General features: G+C 33.5%; 1 protein-coding gene across 1 annotated transcript; it reads left to right on the forward strand.

The window, feature by feature from the left end:
* The first annotated feature begins 1,082 nt into the window (after positions 1-1,082).
* LOC118181265 (dynactin subunit 1-like) lies at positions 1,083-4,729 on the forward strand. Its single transcript, XM_035350353.2, has one exon. The coding sequence runs from the start codon at positions 1,166-1,168 to the stop codon at positions 4,283-4,285; it is 3,120 nt and encodes a 1,039-aa protein (XP_035206244.1). The 5' UTR covers positions 1,083-1,165; the 3' UTR covers positions 4,286-4,729.
* Positions 4,730-14,406: the final 9,677 nt, after the last annotated feature.

Here is a 14,406-nt window from a genome sequence, read left to right on the forward strand (position 1 = left end):
AAAGTACTGTTTATTCTTATATTTCAAAAATGTACTTTACGTAGTATTTACATTACTTCATTAAACTGTGCTTACTTATACAGTAGGGTAAATTTAAATTACTATAAATTGCCGAAGGATTGATACTTTGACGTAAAGATGCAAAGTTATTGCTGGCCTTGCTTTCCTTGGGCGGGGTTATTCTGGATAGTAAAGGGCGTGGGGCGTACGCCTGTTTACTCATGTAAGGTATCAGGTGTCCCCACTCTTTCTTACTCATCATCTGACTTTCAGTAAATCTGTTCCTGAAGAAGAAGAACCTATGTCAGTCGCCTTTAAAATTTAGAGAGATTTATATAAATTTAGGAAAGCTAGATGTTTTTTGTGTAATGCGAGATACGTATGTTCGTACATACAGACGCCACAAAAAATCCCAAGTGAATTCCTTTTAAATACATTTTTTTTTCCGTTTTAGAAAAAAAGAGTTCTTTATTCTATCCGTATATGCAGATATCACGCAAAAAACCGTCCGAATGCATTTGGAACCAGTCAAAATGGGTATTTCCTTTGAAATATGACACCCAAAATTTTCGCGATTACAATAATTTCTTTACTTCGTACAAGGAAGTAAAAATTAAAATTTACATTCTATGAATTATAGGTAATTAGCTATAATCTTTGTTTATAACATTTGCTTTCCTCTGGTTTTTGCCATTTATTCAGGTTTCGGAATTTTGCATAAATAATAATTAAACATATTAATCAGCAGTATTACTCTAAAAATTCTTTCCTCAATTTAGCAAATGTCATTTATTTGGAATTTCTTCAAATAAAACTATGTTAACAAAAAATTATTAATTCAAAATCTTTATAAAAAACTGGCATTAAACTCAAAACTCGCTCAATGAAACATAAATAGGATATTAAATTGCTAATACACAGAACGTGCTTAGAAAATATTGTATCAACTTCAAAAGTATATTTCATTTAATTAATTTATTGTTGATCAATGGCAACGATATTTTATGATTCAAATTTTACTCACATTTCCTTATATATATATTTAACCAATCAAAATAAATCCAACCGAAAGAACTATAATAACTTCCCTCAAAATATATCAAATATGTGTATCTTCTTCCCACAAAATCCTTAATAAGTTTCAAAATTAACAGTAATATTGAAAATGAATGACCTAAAAGTAAATGACAAAGTTTATGTTTTAGGCAAAAACACAACCGGTAAAGTAGCTTTTATAGGAAATACCCATTTCTCTGATGGCATATGGATTGGTGTTGCATTGGATGATCCTAAAGGAAGAAATAACGGTAGTTGCGAAGGAGTTAGTTATTTTAAATGCCCAAGAAACCATGGAATTTTCGTACGTTCGTGTCAGTTGGAAAGAGAGGATCCACGACGACAAAGCGCAGAAGATAACGAACCTTCAGAGAAGTCTGATCCGAAAGTTCCATATCCCAATTACCTTAGAAATGCCTTAAGGTACAGGCAAATTAAGAGACCCAGATGGTTTTCGGAAAAGAATTCGATCCCAGAAAAGTTGCCAGAAAGAGAAAATTCATCCAAAATGGAATCAAAAACCAGTGAAAAAGTTAATGCCCCAAAACAAAAGAAAGAAAGTAAAGTTAATGAAAATATAATTTTTCTGCAAAACAAACTTAAAATTGCTGAAGATATGTTAGCTATGAGTCTGAAAAGCCAAGACGAACTTGTAAAAACTGTAAATATTGTGGAAAAGAAATTAGAGAATACCCAAAAGCGAATACTTATGCTCAAAAAACAACTAAAGAAGGCGAAAATGGAGTTAGCTGAACCAGGGAGGATTAAGCACAAAATTAAATTGAGATTCCAACAATTAATGGAATTAGCTGAAATAGCTATCATAGAAAAAGAAATCGCAGAAGAGAAATGTGAATTACTTGAAACGAGACTCAAAACTGCGAAAGAATCTTGCGAGGAATTAAAACTCGAATTGGATATTTGCAAGGAAGAAATGCAGCTGCAATGTTTTAACCAAGTACCAGCTGTGCATTATTTGAAGAGAATAGAAAATGAAAACAAAGTGTTGAAAGGTGCCTTATTAAAACTCAAGGAATTATATTTATACAAGCAACAAAAATTATTCGATGCTGAATTTGCTGTGAAAGCTAGTTCGAAAAAAATTACGATTTTGGAAAGAGATAAAAAAAATCTTAAAGAAGATATTTCTACTTATAAAATGCAAATAACAGAATTATGTGAAACAATTGATTGCTTGTCTAATGCAGAATATCTAATCTTTCAAATAACTCAGAAAAATATAAATGCAGAGCGGAAAATTGAACAGCTCTATACAGAATTAAATATTGCTGAAGAACAGATAGATATAAATAAAGAAATAGAAGAAATCTTGCATGATATGATCACTGAGTACAAGAAGAATCTAGAAGAATCTCGATCGAAAACAAAGAAAGCAGAAAAAGCAGTCCAGATTTTAAGTCATCTTCTTCATGACCGTGATTCAACAATTGCTAAATATCGTGACCTTACCAGTAATCTTCAACACAGTAACCATAACATGGCCCATGAAATCAATAAACTTTTAGAGGAAAGAAAGGCAAATGCTATAGAAGCTGAAACCCTAAAAATGAAAACTGATAGAGAGAAGAAGGAACGCTTGAGAGATCTCATACAAAAAGCAAGGATACGGGTCGAGTTAGAAGTAGCTAATCAGAGAATTACTTATTTGTCTAATTTCCTTCCAAATAGTCGTTTTGAAGAAAAAAGGAACTCTTATGTTCTTGAAGTGATTCTACTTCTCTCAAAAGTGATGAAAAAAATTAACATTCTTTATGATCATCTTAATTCTAAATATTTTATATTCGGAAGTTGTTTAAAAAAGTCTGACACACAAACCGTAATATTTGTAACAAAATTCTTGCTTAAACTTTCCGAATTACGAAATTTGCTTCGGCTGTATTCTACCCACTTAGATCATGCCCATCCAGAACTTTCCTTACCACCAAGCAAACATTACCAAGCTCTGATTGAAATAGACAAGGAAATAGACGGATACCTGGAATCATTATCTAAAAATGAAATCGATCGGAAAGAAAATTTGCTTTCTTTGCAAAAAGAATTCGATTCACTTTGGAAAGTTTTAGACACAAGAGTGTCTTGCATCCCTAACGAGGACATCCACAAGAGATTGTACTATTCAGAAATTATACCCATTATTAGTAAATGCATTTGTGCCCATTGTACAACTATTGAAACATCGCCAAGTGAAACAGATTTATTTGAGAAAGATAATTTTATCTGCATCAGAAATCATGCTCTGAAACTGATCAGATATGCTAATTGCTTACAAAATTACATTCAGCTTTGTGCAGAGAAAAAGCAAACTACTTTGCATTTGGATAGTAGTAGCCGGTTAAGACTTAATATAGAAAAAATGACAGAAATAATGGAATATTTGATAGAATTTCATAACAACATTAAGCATAAAGAAATAGAAAACACCGAAGAAGCTCGAAATGAAATAGAATTTAAACTGAGATTATTGAATGATGAAATGAAAACGACGGTTTCTAATTTAGAATTTCTTTGCAACTCCGTGAAAGATGGCGATGATTTAATCGAACTTACCCTCGAACCCAATTACTTGCCATCCTTAGTTTCGTTAGCTCAAAATATAAAGCGGAAGAATGGAAATGTGATGAGGAAGCTTCAACTAGAGCTTGTGGCTTCTGAGAGGACGTGCATGGAACTGTCAAAAGCCTTAGAAGACGCTAAAAAAAACCAGAATGTCGGCGCTGTACAAAAGGAAATTGATCATAAAGCCATGCAAACGATTCCCGAAACTGAAGCGAAAAGCCCTGCAAATGCATTACCAGCGGAACACCTTCTCAAACTGAAGTTGGCAGACATGTTAAGCACCATAAGATATCTTAGCTACAGAAATTTCCAGATGCAAATGGAAAGAATTAAGAATCAGATTTCTGTTCTTCCTCCTCTTAAGCTGCCACCCAAAAGAAGTTACCACCCAGGAATTCATTCTTTGCTGGTTTTGCAAAATAAACTGAAAAGCATATCGAGAAAAGTGACGAAATTTCTCCTTCCTGTAGTGATAGATATCAGCAAAAGAAGAAAATCAAAAGAAAAATCTGTAAAATGTTATTTCATTCAACGGGCCATGGACCGGAAGGAAATAGATGATAGTTTATCAAGCTTGAGAACGGAAATAATCGATTTCCGAAATTCTTGTAAATATTCAATAAATCGTAAAGTTAAATTTAGCGAAACCTGATAAGAAATTTTGTTGAAAACTTGACTTAATAATTATAATTCCATAACAATTTAAATGAGACTACATTACAAGTGCGTAATTTCAATATGGAAGTTCATTTTCTTGTAGATTTCTATGAATTGATTCGATTATCGTTTATAGCATATTGCATCTAAACACAACAAATATTATCAATCTTAAGAAGAAGTATAAAAGCTATTGCAAGAAGAATTGTTACGAGATGCTTGAAAAGTGCTTTTGAAATTTTGCAGAAGTTATAAATAGCTAAAAGGATAAACAATTTCCTAAACATTTGTGAAGATTTATGTACATGTACTAATTAGAATATATTATCGTTCATTCCTCATAATGTACGTTATTCATTAACCTATTCTTTAATAAATAATTTCAAGACATAGAGGATAATCACATTCAATTCAAAATATTTGAATCTAGTACAGGGTATTAAAACATGTGTTTCATTTAAAAATTGTTAAAATTCTTTTAATATGTCAATCTCACTACTCTTCAGTACTGCTTACTACCTGAGAAAATAAAGTTACGTTTTTATAGAGAAATACTTGTTAGAAGACACAGTGATAATCTCGGCTAATGCATTTTGTTAATAATGGTGAATTTAGTATTAAATCTATTTGTATATTATTAAAATTATACCTGTATCTATTTAATCTATTAATTAAATCTATTTGTATGTTATGAAATTAAAATTATTATACATTATTATATATCAGAAAAATATTTTATATGTGACTATTTAAGCTTTAAGAAAAGTTTGGGTACTTTTTGATTACCCGTACTTCCACTAAAAATCGCCAAATCAGTTGGCGAATTTGTGAATTGACGAAAAAAACTTTGGCTACTTTTACGACTCATAAGTAGTGTTAAATAATAATAAAAATAGCATTTTATATAAAACAAATTTTTTCAAAGACTAAAAATATTTGCAGCATATTTATATTTTTATTTGTTCAATACTAAACTTGTTCAGAGAAATGATGTTTAAATACAAAGCTTGTAAATCCATATATACTCAAACAGGTACTTTTCTATTAGCTAAGTACCATAATATTTGAGCCTGGTGGACTTTTATTTTTATTGAATTTAATTCACACTAATAAATTGAAACATATAGAAAAAAAAGATAAATAAAAAAATCAGTTTACACAGCAGGCATGAAAACGTAAACTTCGTTTAAAACTGCTGAAAACTAATTTGTCTTAAGGGGTTATCACATCTAGCGACAGCCCCTGCTAGACAGATCTTTTCTGAGAAACTAGATTCTGGTATCAACGGTTTCTGGTTTAAACGGGAGGGTTCCTAGAATAAACAGCTTCCCTGGAAGCGAAGTCCCGCCTAGCTGCGGAAACGATGAACCAGCCACGCGGGATTTTTTGAAACCTTGCCGGAATTGTTTTGGCTGCAGCTCTGTACCGGGTAGAGATGAACCAATCAGACGAAAGTTCTGTTTCTGAAGGATCACGTGATCCCAATCTGAGCGATAATTGGTTACTGTTTGGTGTTCAAGTCTGTTTAGTAAGTAAAAGTGGTAACCTAACTACGTAGGTCTTGTGGTAATGTGAGGGTTTTGAAAATTGTCCCTTTCGACATCCGGTACCTTGTAGCGGAAACATATGTGATTGGGACTTTAGAATACAAGAGTCACCACATAAATTGAATTAAGTAAAACGCCAAATGGTTTCATGGAATTCCATTTATTACGCCATTTTGCAGTACTCCACAGTATTTCTGTTGTCTGGGTGGGGCATCCGGTTTTTGGGTCCACAAAATTATACGAGATACTAACAGTAAAATGTTCAAATCCGGAATATTTCAGTTCTTGAGTTTTGTATCCTTTCCAACAGTCGAAAAATATGCTGCTATATGTTCCTCTGTCGCGGCCATTAAAGAGGTTGCTACTTGATCGGGGATTGCGACAATGAAACATTCTTAAGTTCCAGCTGCATAACCTGACGAAAACCCACTGAGGTGGAAGAATCTCCCTACGTTGTTTTTTCTTCAGATAAAAAGACTCGTCTACTTCAACTACTATGCTGGCTCATCGGATTTTTTATTTTTTTCGTAAAAACAAAGCATTGGCACAAACTGCCTTCACTTCGTGTTATGCTTTATTTGAAGCTGAAGTTAACCAAATTCAACAGATATTAACTCTTGATACCCTAGGTATATAAATCGTAAAGGGGTATGTGATCTATCGAACCAGATTTGTGTCCGCATTTTTCTCTTTTCTCGGCATAATCGTAGATCGCATAACGGTCGTGGCGATGAATCCCTCATGATCGGATAGCTTCCTACAATGATCACTTGAACATCGTCTTCCTTTATGAAGAATTCCATTCCTTTTTAAAAACTGGATGCTTGCCTCTTCTTCTTTAGTGTATTGCCGAATTGCGTATTGAATCTTAGCGTTTCAAAAACGGTTAGGTTTTTTAAAAAGACACTTAATTTTTGATAGATAGATTTTTATAGTGTTGCTATAAACGCTAGAGGTTGTTATTAGGAGGTTCAAGATAATTAACTCAGCTGTAATTGTACATAAAAAAAGTTTTCCTTATGTGATACTTTATTTAAAGTTTAGTTATAGAGTCAAATATTATGGTACACAGCTAAAGGTCTTTTATGGTACACAGCTAAAGGGTTAAAGGTCCAAATATTATGGTACACACCTTCAAACATATGTGTGCTATGCGCAAGCGTAGATGAGCTATTTTCACATACACCAAAAATATACCAAAAGCTTGAATAATCTACCAAATGTTGAAAGTGCAGGTACAGCTAATAATCAGAAAGTATCAACAGACACAGTGAATTAAGAAATTTAACAGAAAATCATGCCATTAATCATCGAAAATAAATGATCGGCATGCCATTAATAATCATGCCATTAATGATCGGCAAATGATCGAAAATAAAAATCAGTGGATTCAAAGTATCTATTATCATCTAATAGTTAAATGATTTTAAGATTGGTCTGTTGCGAGTAATATTTATGATCATCAGGTACAATAAAAGTATCCACATGTGTTCACATCCTTTGTCAGAAAAGTTTCAAGACAAAGATTGTAAAAAATAGGAAATTGCATTTACCAACTAATGATCCTAGCTGCTACCAGAGTGTTCCTCTTGGCTATCTATACACAACTGCCAACATTTCTGGAGGTCTTGGAAGCAAGTGGGGAAATCTTCAAGTGCGATGCTTGCTAGCTCATTTGTCACAGCCCTTTGGATGGCTACAATAATCTTGATGAAGCTTTCTTTTCAGTCATTTTTTCACTCACGGAAACACAAAAAATCCCAATAATCTTTGACACAAATGCGGTATCACATCTGGCTCTACCTAATAGTTTAGCAGAAATTCTTCGTCTTTCCTCTTTCTGTTCATCTGTTAGTGAATGAGGGACAATTCTTGCATCAAGTTTCCGTTTCCCTAAATTTTGCGTAAAATCTTATGACACACATCACGGTTCAAATTCAGTTCTGAAAGCATACGCACAGTTACACGATGGTCTTCTTGCAATAACTGCCTTACACTCTTCACGTTTGCATGGCTATGTGCTATAGTAGATGGGCGACCAGCTCTGGGATCGTCTTGCACTGAATCTCTGCCTTCAAGAATCCTTTTTTGCCACTCGGACACGACTTTTTGAAAGCGCCTCGCCTGCATATGCTTGCTTAAACATGTTCCACGTTTCACTAGGGCAGTGGTGACGAACCGTTTTGGTGCTGCGTACCCAAAACACAACCCAAACGCACTTATTCATAGTAAAGTGTCAACCTCCAATTAAACCTGAAAATGGGGTGTTAGCTTAGCTAACCCCCATTTCCACACTTGTCTTTAGGTCGATTGAAACAAGAATAGTGTCTTCAACGATAGAAAAACTTTTTATCACCGAAAATAGATTAGTTTTGCGTAATTAATGGGATTTTTGCTGTTGTGTACATACTGATAATTCGTCAAACCTTGGCTCAGACTTCGTTAATTTAAGCGCAACTCATGCAGCACTCAGGTTATCTGTCAGTCTGTTTCTTGTGTCACATTTGATATAATTCAAAGCTGAAAAGAACTGTTCACACGCATTAAATACACGCTTCTTCAAATTGCACCTTTTCCAATATTTTAGAAATTAAAAAAACTTCTGTTTCTTTGATTTTGATTTGTGAAATTTTTGTCTAGCACTATTAATCTAATAGATATGCATGCATAAATACAAAAAGCAAAGGAAATATAATGGCAGAAAAATTTTGAAGGAATCTGGGCTCAATCTGAAACGAAAAATTCGAGATTATATCATCAAAAGTTATGAAGGAAATAAAATTAAAAGTGCACATTTTCATCGATTTTTAATTTTTTTTGATACAACAATATACAAAGCTGAATTTGTATCGACTGTCTCAACTAATTTCGATTATGATCGAATAAACGTGACCTCAGGACATGGATTATTTTTTCGAATTGTTTTATTAATTTCTGATCAATTATGATAAATGTTTTGCCACATTTTAATCGATTAAAATTTACTATAGGTGAAAAAGCGGATATTAATGATGTCAGGATTTTAATAAAAATAACTCATAACAGAAGAAAAGACCCTCACCCGATTTTGTCACTTCAAAGATCAATAATTAGAGAATGTTTACAGCGGTATCATTCTCTCTGTTGTTAGATACATTTCTCTGAATCTAACTTAACTGGAATCGGGTACTTCTGCTAATATGTGATATTATTAAAATGATATAAAACTCTTACAGACTTTATTGTATCTAAATTGTATCTAAATATGGCCTAATTAATAGCAGTCTTAATTTATGGAATACTATCAAAAACTATTTCTGTTACACCAAAAAATTACAAAAAACTTTTTTTTTTTTTTTTTTTTTTTTTTTTTTTTTAAATTTCAAACATTTTCTAGCAACTTCAGCTTTACATTTTTACGCTGTACAATGTTATACCTTTCCCATTTCCTACATTATATCGAAAATATATTGGATCTTATTCTGCTAGATATATAATTTTCAGGTTTACAGAGGTGAATTTTTCATCGTGAGCAGCAACGGTGTTGCGCTGGACATAGTTGAAATAAATAATAAAGTACATACCTGAAATACACAATAAGTAGGAAGCATAAATTTTGTATTTAAAAATTCTATATCACGTATTTTAATAATAATCGATAACACTATGAAGACAATTCACTTGCATTATTCACGTCATTCAGATGCATTTCAACTGAATAAAACTCTATAGCATGTCAAATTAATCAGCTTCGAGCTATGTACAGAGATTTCAAGATAGTTTAATTAGCATCATGGCAGAGTTTTAGCAAATATAAGTAGAAGGTCATAATAATAATAAGAAGAATAATTAAAAAAACTGAAAAGTTTCACATTTTAATGGTCGCCCAAAAGGGCTTTTTAAAGTTTTCTACGCTCTCGCTGAGCTCGCAGTCTAGCAGGCTGCTGTTACACTCACACTTATTAAGCCTTTTTTTTTTTTTTTGTCTTCTTAGCTTTATTATTAAACATCATCTTCTTCGCACTTACGTCATATGCAATTCAAAAGCAAAATTACAAAAATTTTAAAAGCAGCATAACAGTATGCGCTTAGAATTTCCGATGCAGTATTAAGTGATGGCATATATTGTTCTGTTTCTTTTTTTCAGTCTTTTCTGAGCTCATTACACCAAAGTTCAGGCTTCTTACTAAGATGACTTTATAAAACTTTTTTTTTTCTTTTTATTATTAACATTTCGTGTGTTTACTTCATTTATTAAATAATGTTACGAAATGTAAATGCGTGGTAAGATGGCTTCCCCGCAAAGCAGTTTTACGGTTGCCATAAAATAGCAAGGAAAGCAGAGTTGCCACATTTGGAGAGAATCGCTTATTTGGCGACAAAATTGGCGATATGCCATGGACGAATGGAGAACCTTCTGGAACGAATTCTTACCGGTTTAGCCCAGAATGTTCTCGAACACAAGCCGAAAGCTATATAAACCCTGCTGGTTCGCAGTCAGTGTAGAGTGTGCCTCGCATAGAGTGCGAGAGTGTGGGCCTTGTCTAGCGAGCTGATAGTTAGTCATTGAGAGTGTGCCTAGTCTAGAGTGCGAGTTAGTTAGTATCGAGTTGGTGTCTCATCTGGCGAATCAATCCCTGCGGAGTCGATCGAGTTGACAGCCGGGCAGCGAGTGCCGAGTGGGTCGTTGAGTTCACCGAAGGAGCCTCTTAGTGTATCGCGGTTAGTGCATCGTCGAGAGAGCGTGTTGAACGTCGGGAACGACTGAACCGAAGAGTCGGGAGCTGTGCTCTGTGTGTCGTCGAGTGCATCGCGAGTTGTAGCGTGGAGAGTCTCGAGAGTACGTGGAGTTCCGAGAACGACGGAGCACAGTCAGGAGCTGTACTCTGGTGCTTTGCAGTGAAGCTGTCTTCACCATGATAGCCTGATAGCCAAAAGCTGTATCGCTGATTGTTCCAGCGAGTGTATAGTAGATCTTCGACGACTGTAAAAGTGTTTTAGAGCTGTCCTGATTAATATTGGTAAATAAAGTGTGTTTCGATACTTCATGAAGTGTCGTCGTTATTCACTCCAAATCTACGAACCCAGTACGAACGTGCTGAAAAGAAAATAACGTATAAACTGGTGTGAGAAGAATTAGAAAAAAAAAAAACGCAAAACAATATGACGTTCTAGGCGCTTACGCCACATAATATTCGATTACACAGCAAAATCACAAAATATTTAAAAGCAGCATGTCTTTTTCGGTTAGACAGACTCGCGTGTTGGAGATAAAAATATTTTCCCCCTTACTGTGTTGCCATTGTTTGCTTTAAAATTGTTGAGTTTATTAATCAAAAATTCGTTAAAAGATTTGAAAAACGTGAAAAAGATAATTAAACAAATTCGAAATTCAAAATTTGGGCTTCCAGGTGCTCATATTCGGATGGATTCGTTTGTTTATGTGATGACCGCAAAGCCTCGAGGGCTATCTGCCTAAGGGGAGCGACGTCTTCGTGGAGGATTTTCTAACGGAAACTAGCTCTATACACGTTACACACGAGGTAAACCTCAAAACCCTGTTGTCGGGATTCTAACCTCGAACAGAACTGCCAGTGTTCAGCTACTTTACCGCTGCTCAGTTGGAGAACTACGTTATTCAAAATTTGATGGTTTTTAAGTCCATTGTTTCTTCACACCGCAAGAAACATGCATACATTCATGTAGACTCTTCATTATTTAGTTTCTTTAAATACACGGCGATAATATTTGGCACGGTGATAAGGAATGGCGATAATATTTGGTGGCAACAATTTGAAAAGTTATACAACGCATTTAAGTGTTACGACGCAAAATTCCGTTTTGAGACTAATATCCCATTCGGGATTAAAGTCCCTTTTGGGCCAACAAGTTTCCCTGTAATCTAACCAAGGTTATGTGAAATGTTTGTTCTGATTGAAAAAGTATTTTGTCTCGTGCCATTGGACACAAAGTCACCCTTTCTTTACTCTTTGAACATACCCTTTATCTTTTGATAAGGAAAAGAACCCCTTTCCCCTACTTCTTAAATGGGAGGAATCTACTGTTACACTATTCCTTGGTTTAAAATAAACAGTATTTAAATGAAATGTTTGCTATTTAATTAAATTCGGACCTCTAACCATCTTTTACGGCGTTTGGATTCTATCAACAAAAAGGTAAGTTACTTAGAAATGAGTGCACGAGAAATTTCGTGCCGCGATTAGTTTAATGGCATTAAATCTAAAGCTTAAATGTTTTCCAACTATTTTTATTGCAGTTTTATTTAAACTATTGCTTCGAGTTTGACTTTAAATAAAACTTAGTCTTGATACGTTCGAATCTTATATTTTTTATATCATAATGAAAATGTACCTCAGAAGTAAGAAGGCAACTAACGTAACGTGATCCCCTTTACAAATTTCCAGATTTAAAGAAAGTCTGGTGCAGTTGCCTTTATTAAACAACAGCATGCTTTTCATTTGAATTTTAATCCCTATAAGACAGCAAAATAAAGATAATGGAATATTAAAGAATTTCTTTGTAAATGGACACTATAATCTGCGATACTAGGCTTTAATTAACAATTTTATACGTTAATGATATTATGTTATAATATTTTAACTAGAAATTTAAGTTTTAAAAATTTTAACTAGAAATTTAAACTTTTTTCTTCTCTTTTTAGTCCAAAGGGGCAATTTGCCATGAAGAACCTTTAATTTCGTTTTGGCATTTTGCGTTGAAAACTTTAAAAGGCTGTATCACATTTCAAATCGCCACCACCATATACTATCGCCCTGTCTTTATATTTAAAGAAATTAAATAATTAAGAATCTGCATAAATGTACGTATGTTTCTTGCATTGTAATAAAATAACAGTACTTAAAGCCATCAAAATTTGATTAACGTAATCTTTCATAGAATAAGGGCATGCGGAAGCCCTAATTTGAATTTCTTTTATGATCGATTTCAGATTTTTTAGTACTTCAACGAATTTTTGATTAAAAACTAAACGATTTCAAAGCGCGCAATGGCAACACTGTACGAAAAAAAAATTTTTTATCTCCAGCTTGCGAGACTGTGTATCGAAAATTCTAAAGATATGCGGGTTTTAAAATTAATTGGCGATATTGCTGTTGAACTGAATTTGATAGTTTCAGTACGTAGAACATGATATTAAATAAATAAATGTAACACACAAAACGTTAAAAAACGCCCCTTAGGACGTAATTTAAAATCTTAAACCTTTCAGATTTTTTCCCTTCACAGCATCTCTCACTATATAAAATGTAAGTGATTATTCGGATATCATTTCTGAAAACCTCAGTAAAATTAATATTTATTAATTAAAAAATACTAAATGAAATAGCGGATCACCCCGACAGATAAGCGGCCTGCAGCCAAAGCAAAATTTGTACGTTCTATGTACCCCTGAAAAGCAAATGTACGAAAACATTTCAACATAAAATTAATTTATTCATTTCAAGCAAAACCCAATTCGTAATCAGTTTTTTATTGCCGAACCAGGAAACCAAAACTTTTGACACAACAGGTTAATACGTATGATGTCATAATTTAAATTTAATGTAATATGACAACAATATTTCACATTTTTGTAAATATTAACAAAAGAATTAACGTGGTAAAATTATATCGTATCAATTATACTAACCGGAAACCAAAAAGTTGCCAATATTAGCTATTTATTTAGAATCCTGACATTAACGAAAGATTTCCGACATGCAGTGACGTCACATCCAATCCCGTGCTTTTTCGACGTCAGAATATGCCCTTCTATAATTAATGATACGTTTAATGTTTGTCAATGTTATTTTTATTTCCTATTTTATAAAATTTACAAATTTTTTATTAACAAATTCTACTATTTGAAAGCGAGCAGTGGCAACACGTTTCGAAATAAAGCATTTTTATGTCCAACGCGCGAGACTGTTGCCACTCGAAAAAATGAGGACGAAAATTAGCGTTTCAAATGTTTTAATTAATATCTCCGCTAATTAAAGTCGTACAAAGATGTGAATGGTTGAAATGGGTTCCCACGATTTTTAATCCCCGGGTATACCTCTGTCGAAGTTCGTCTTCTAGGCATTCAAACTGACCCTATTTCCAATAGCTTCCCGCCATCCCTGAGGAGATAATGCCACACCAGACAGAAGCGCACGGATTTTAGTAGTATAGGTTAGTAAATAAAGTAACAGGCTCAGCAATAAAACCAAGTGAAATGCTTTTATGCTATCCTCATAGCATGAAGAGGAGGGCATAAAGTACAAAAATGTACTTTGTTTTTGCAACTTCTTCATGAAAGAATTCATTTCATATTATGGCTTTCCATTTAGAACAAACTGTTTTATCTTACCTGTAACTGTGCCTGCTTTGAACAATCAAGATTACAAGATTAAAAAAAAAAAAAAAAACGTTTGCCATTAACGTGAGCTCAAATTTGAAGCTATGTCACAAGTATATATGATATGGCTGCACATTTTAAATGAAATTAATGTCAAATGGTATAATAATAATGAGAAGAAGAACAGCAACATTAATAATAATGATAATAATATGAAAGTTTTCAGAGTTT

This window comes from Stegodyphus dumicola, chromosome 3 (assembly GCF_044657685.1).
Source record: "Stegodyphus dumicola isolate Sdum_Otavi_A_Nest chromosome 3, ASM4465768v1".
Classification (NCBI taxonomy): Eukaryota; Metazoa; Arthropoda; class Arachnida; order Araneae; family Eresidae; genus Stegodyphus; species Stegodyphus dumicola.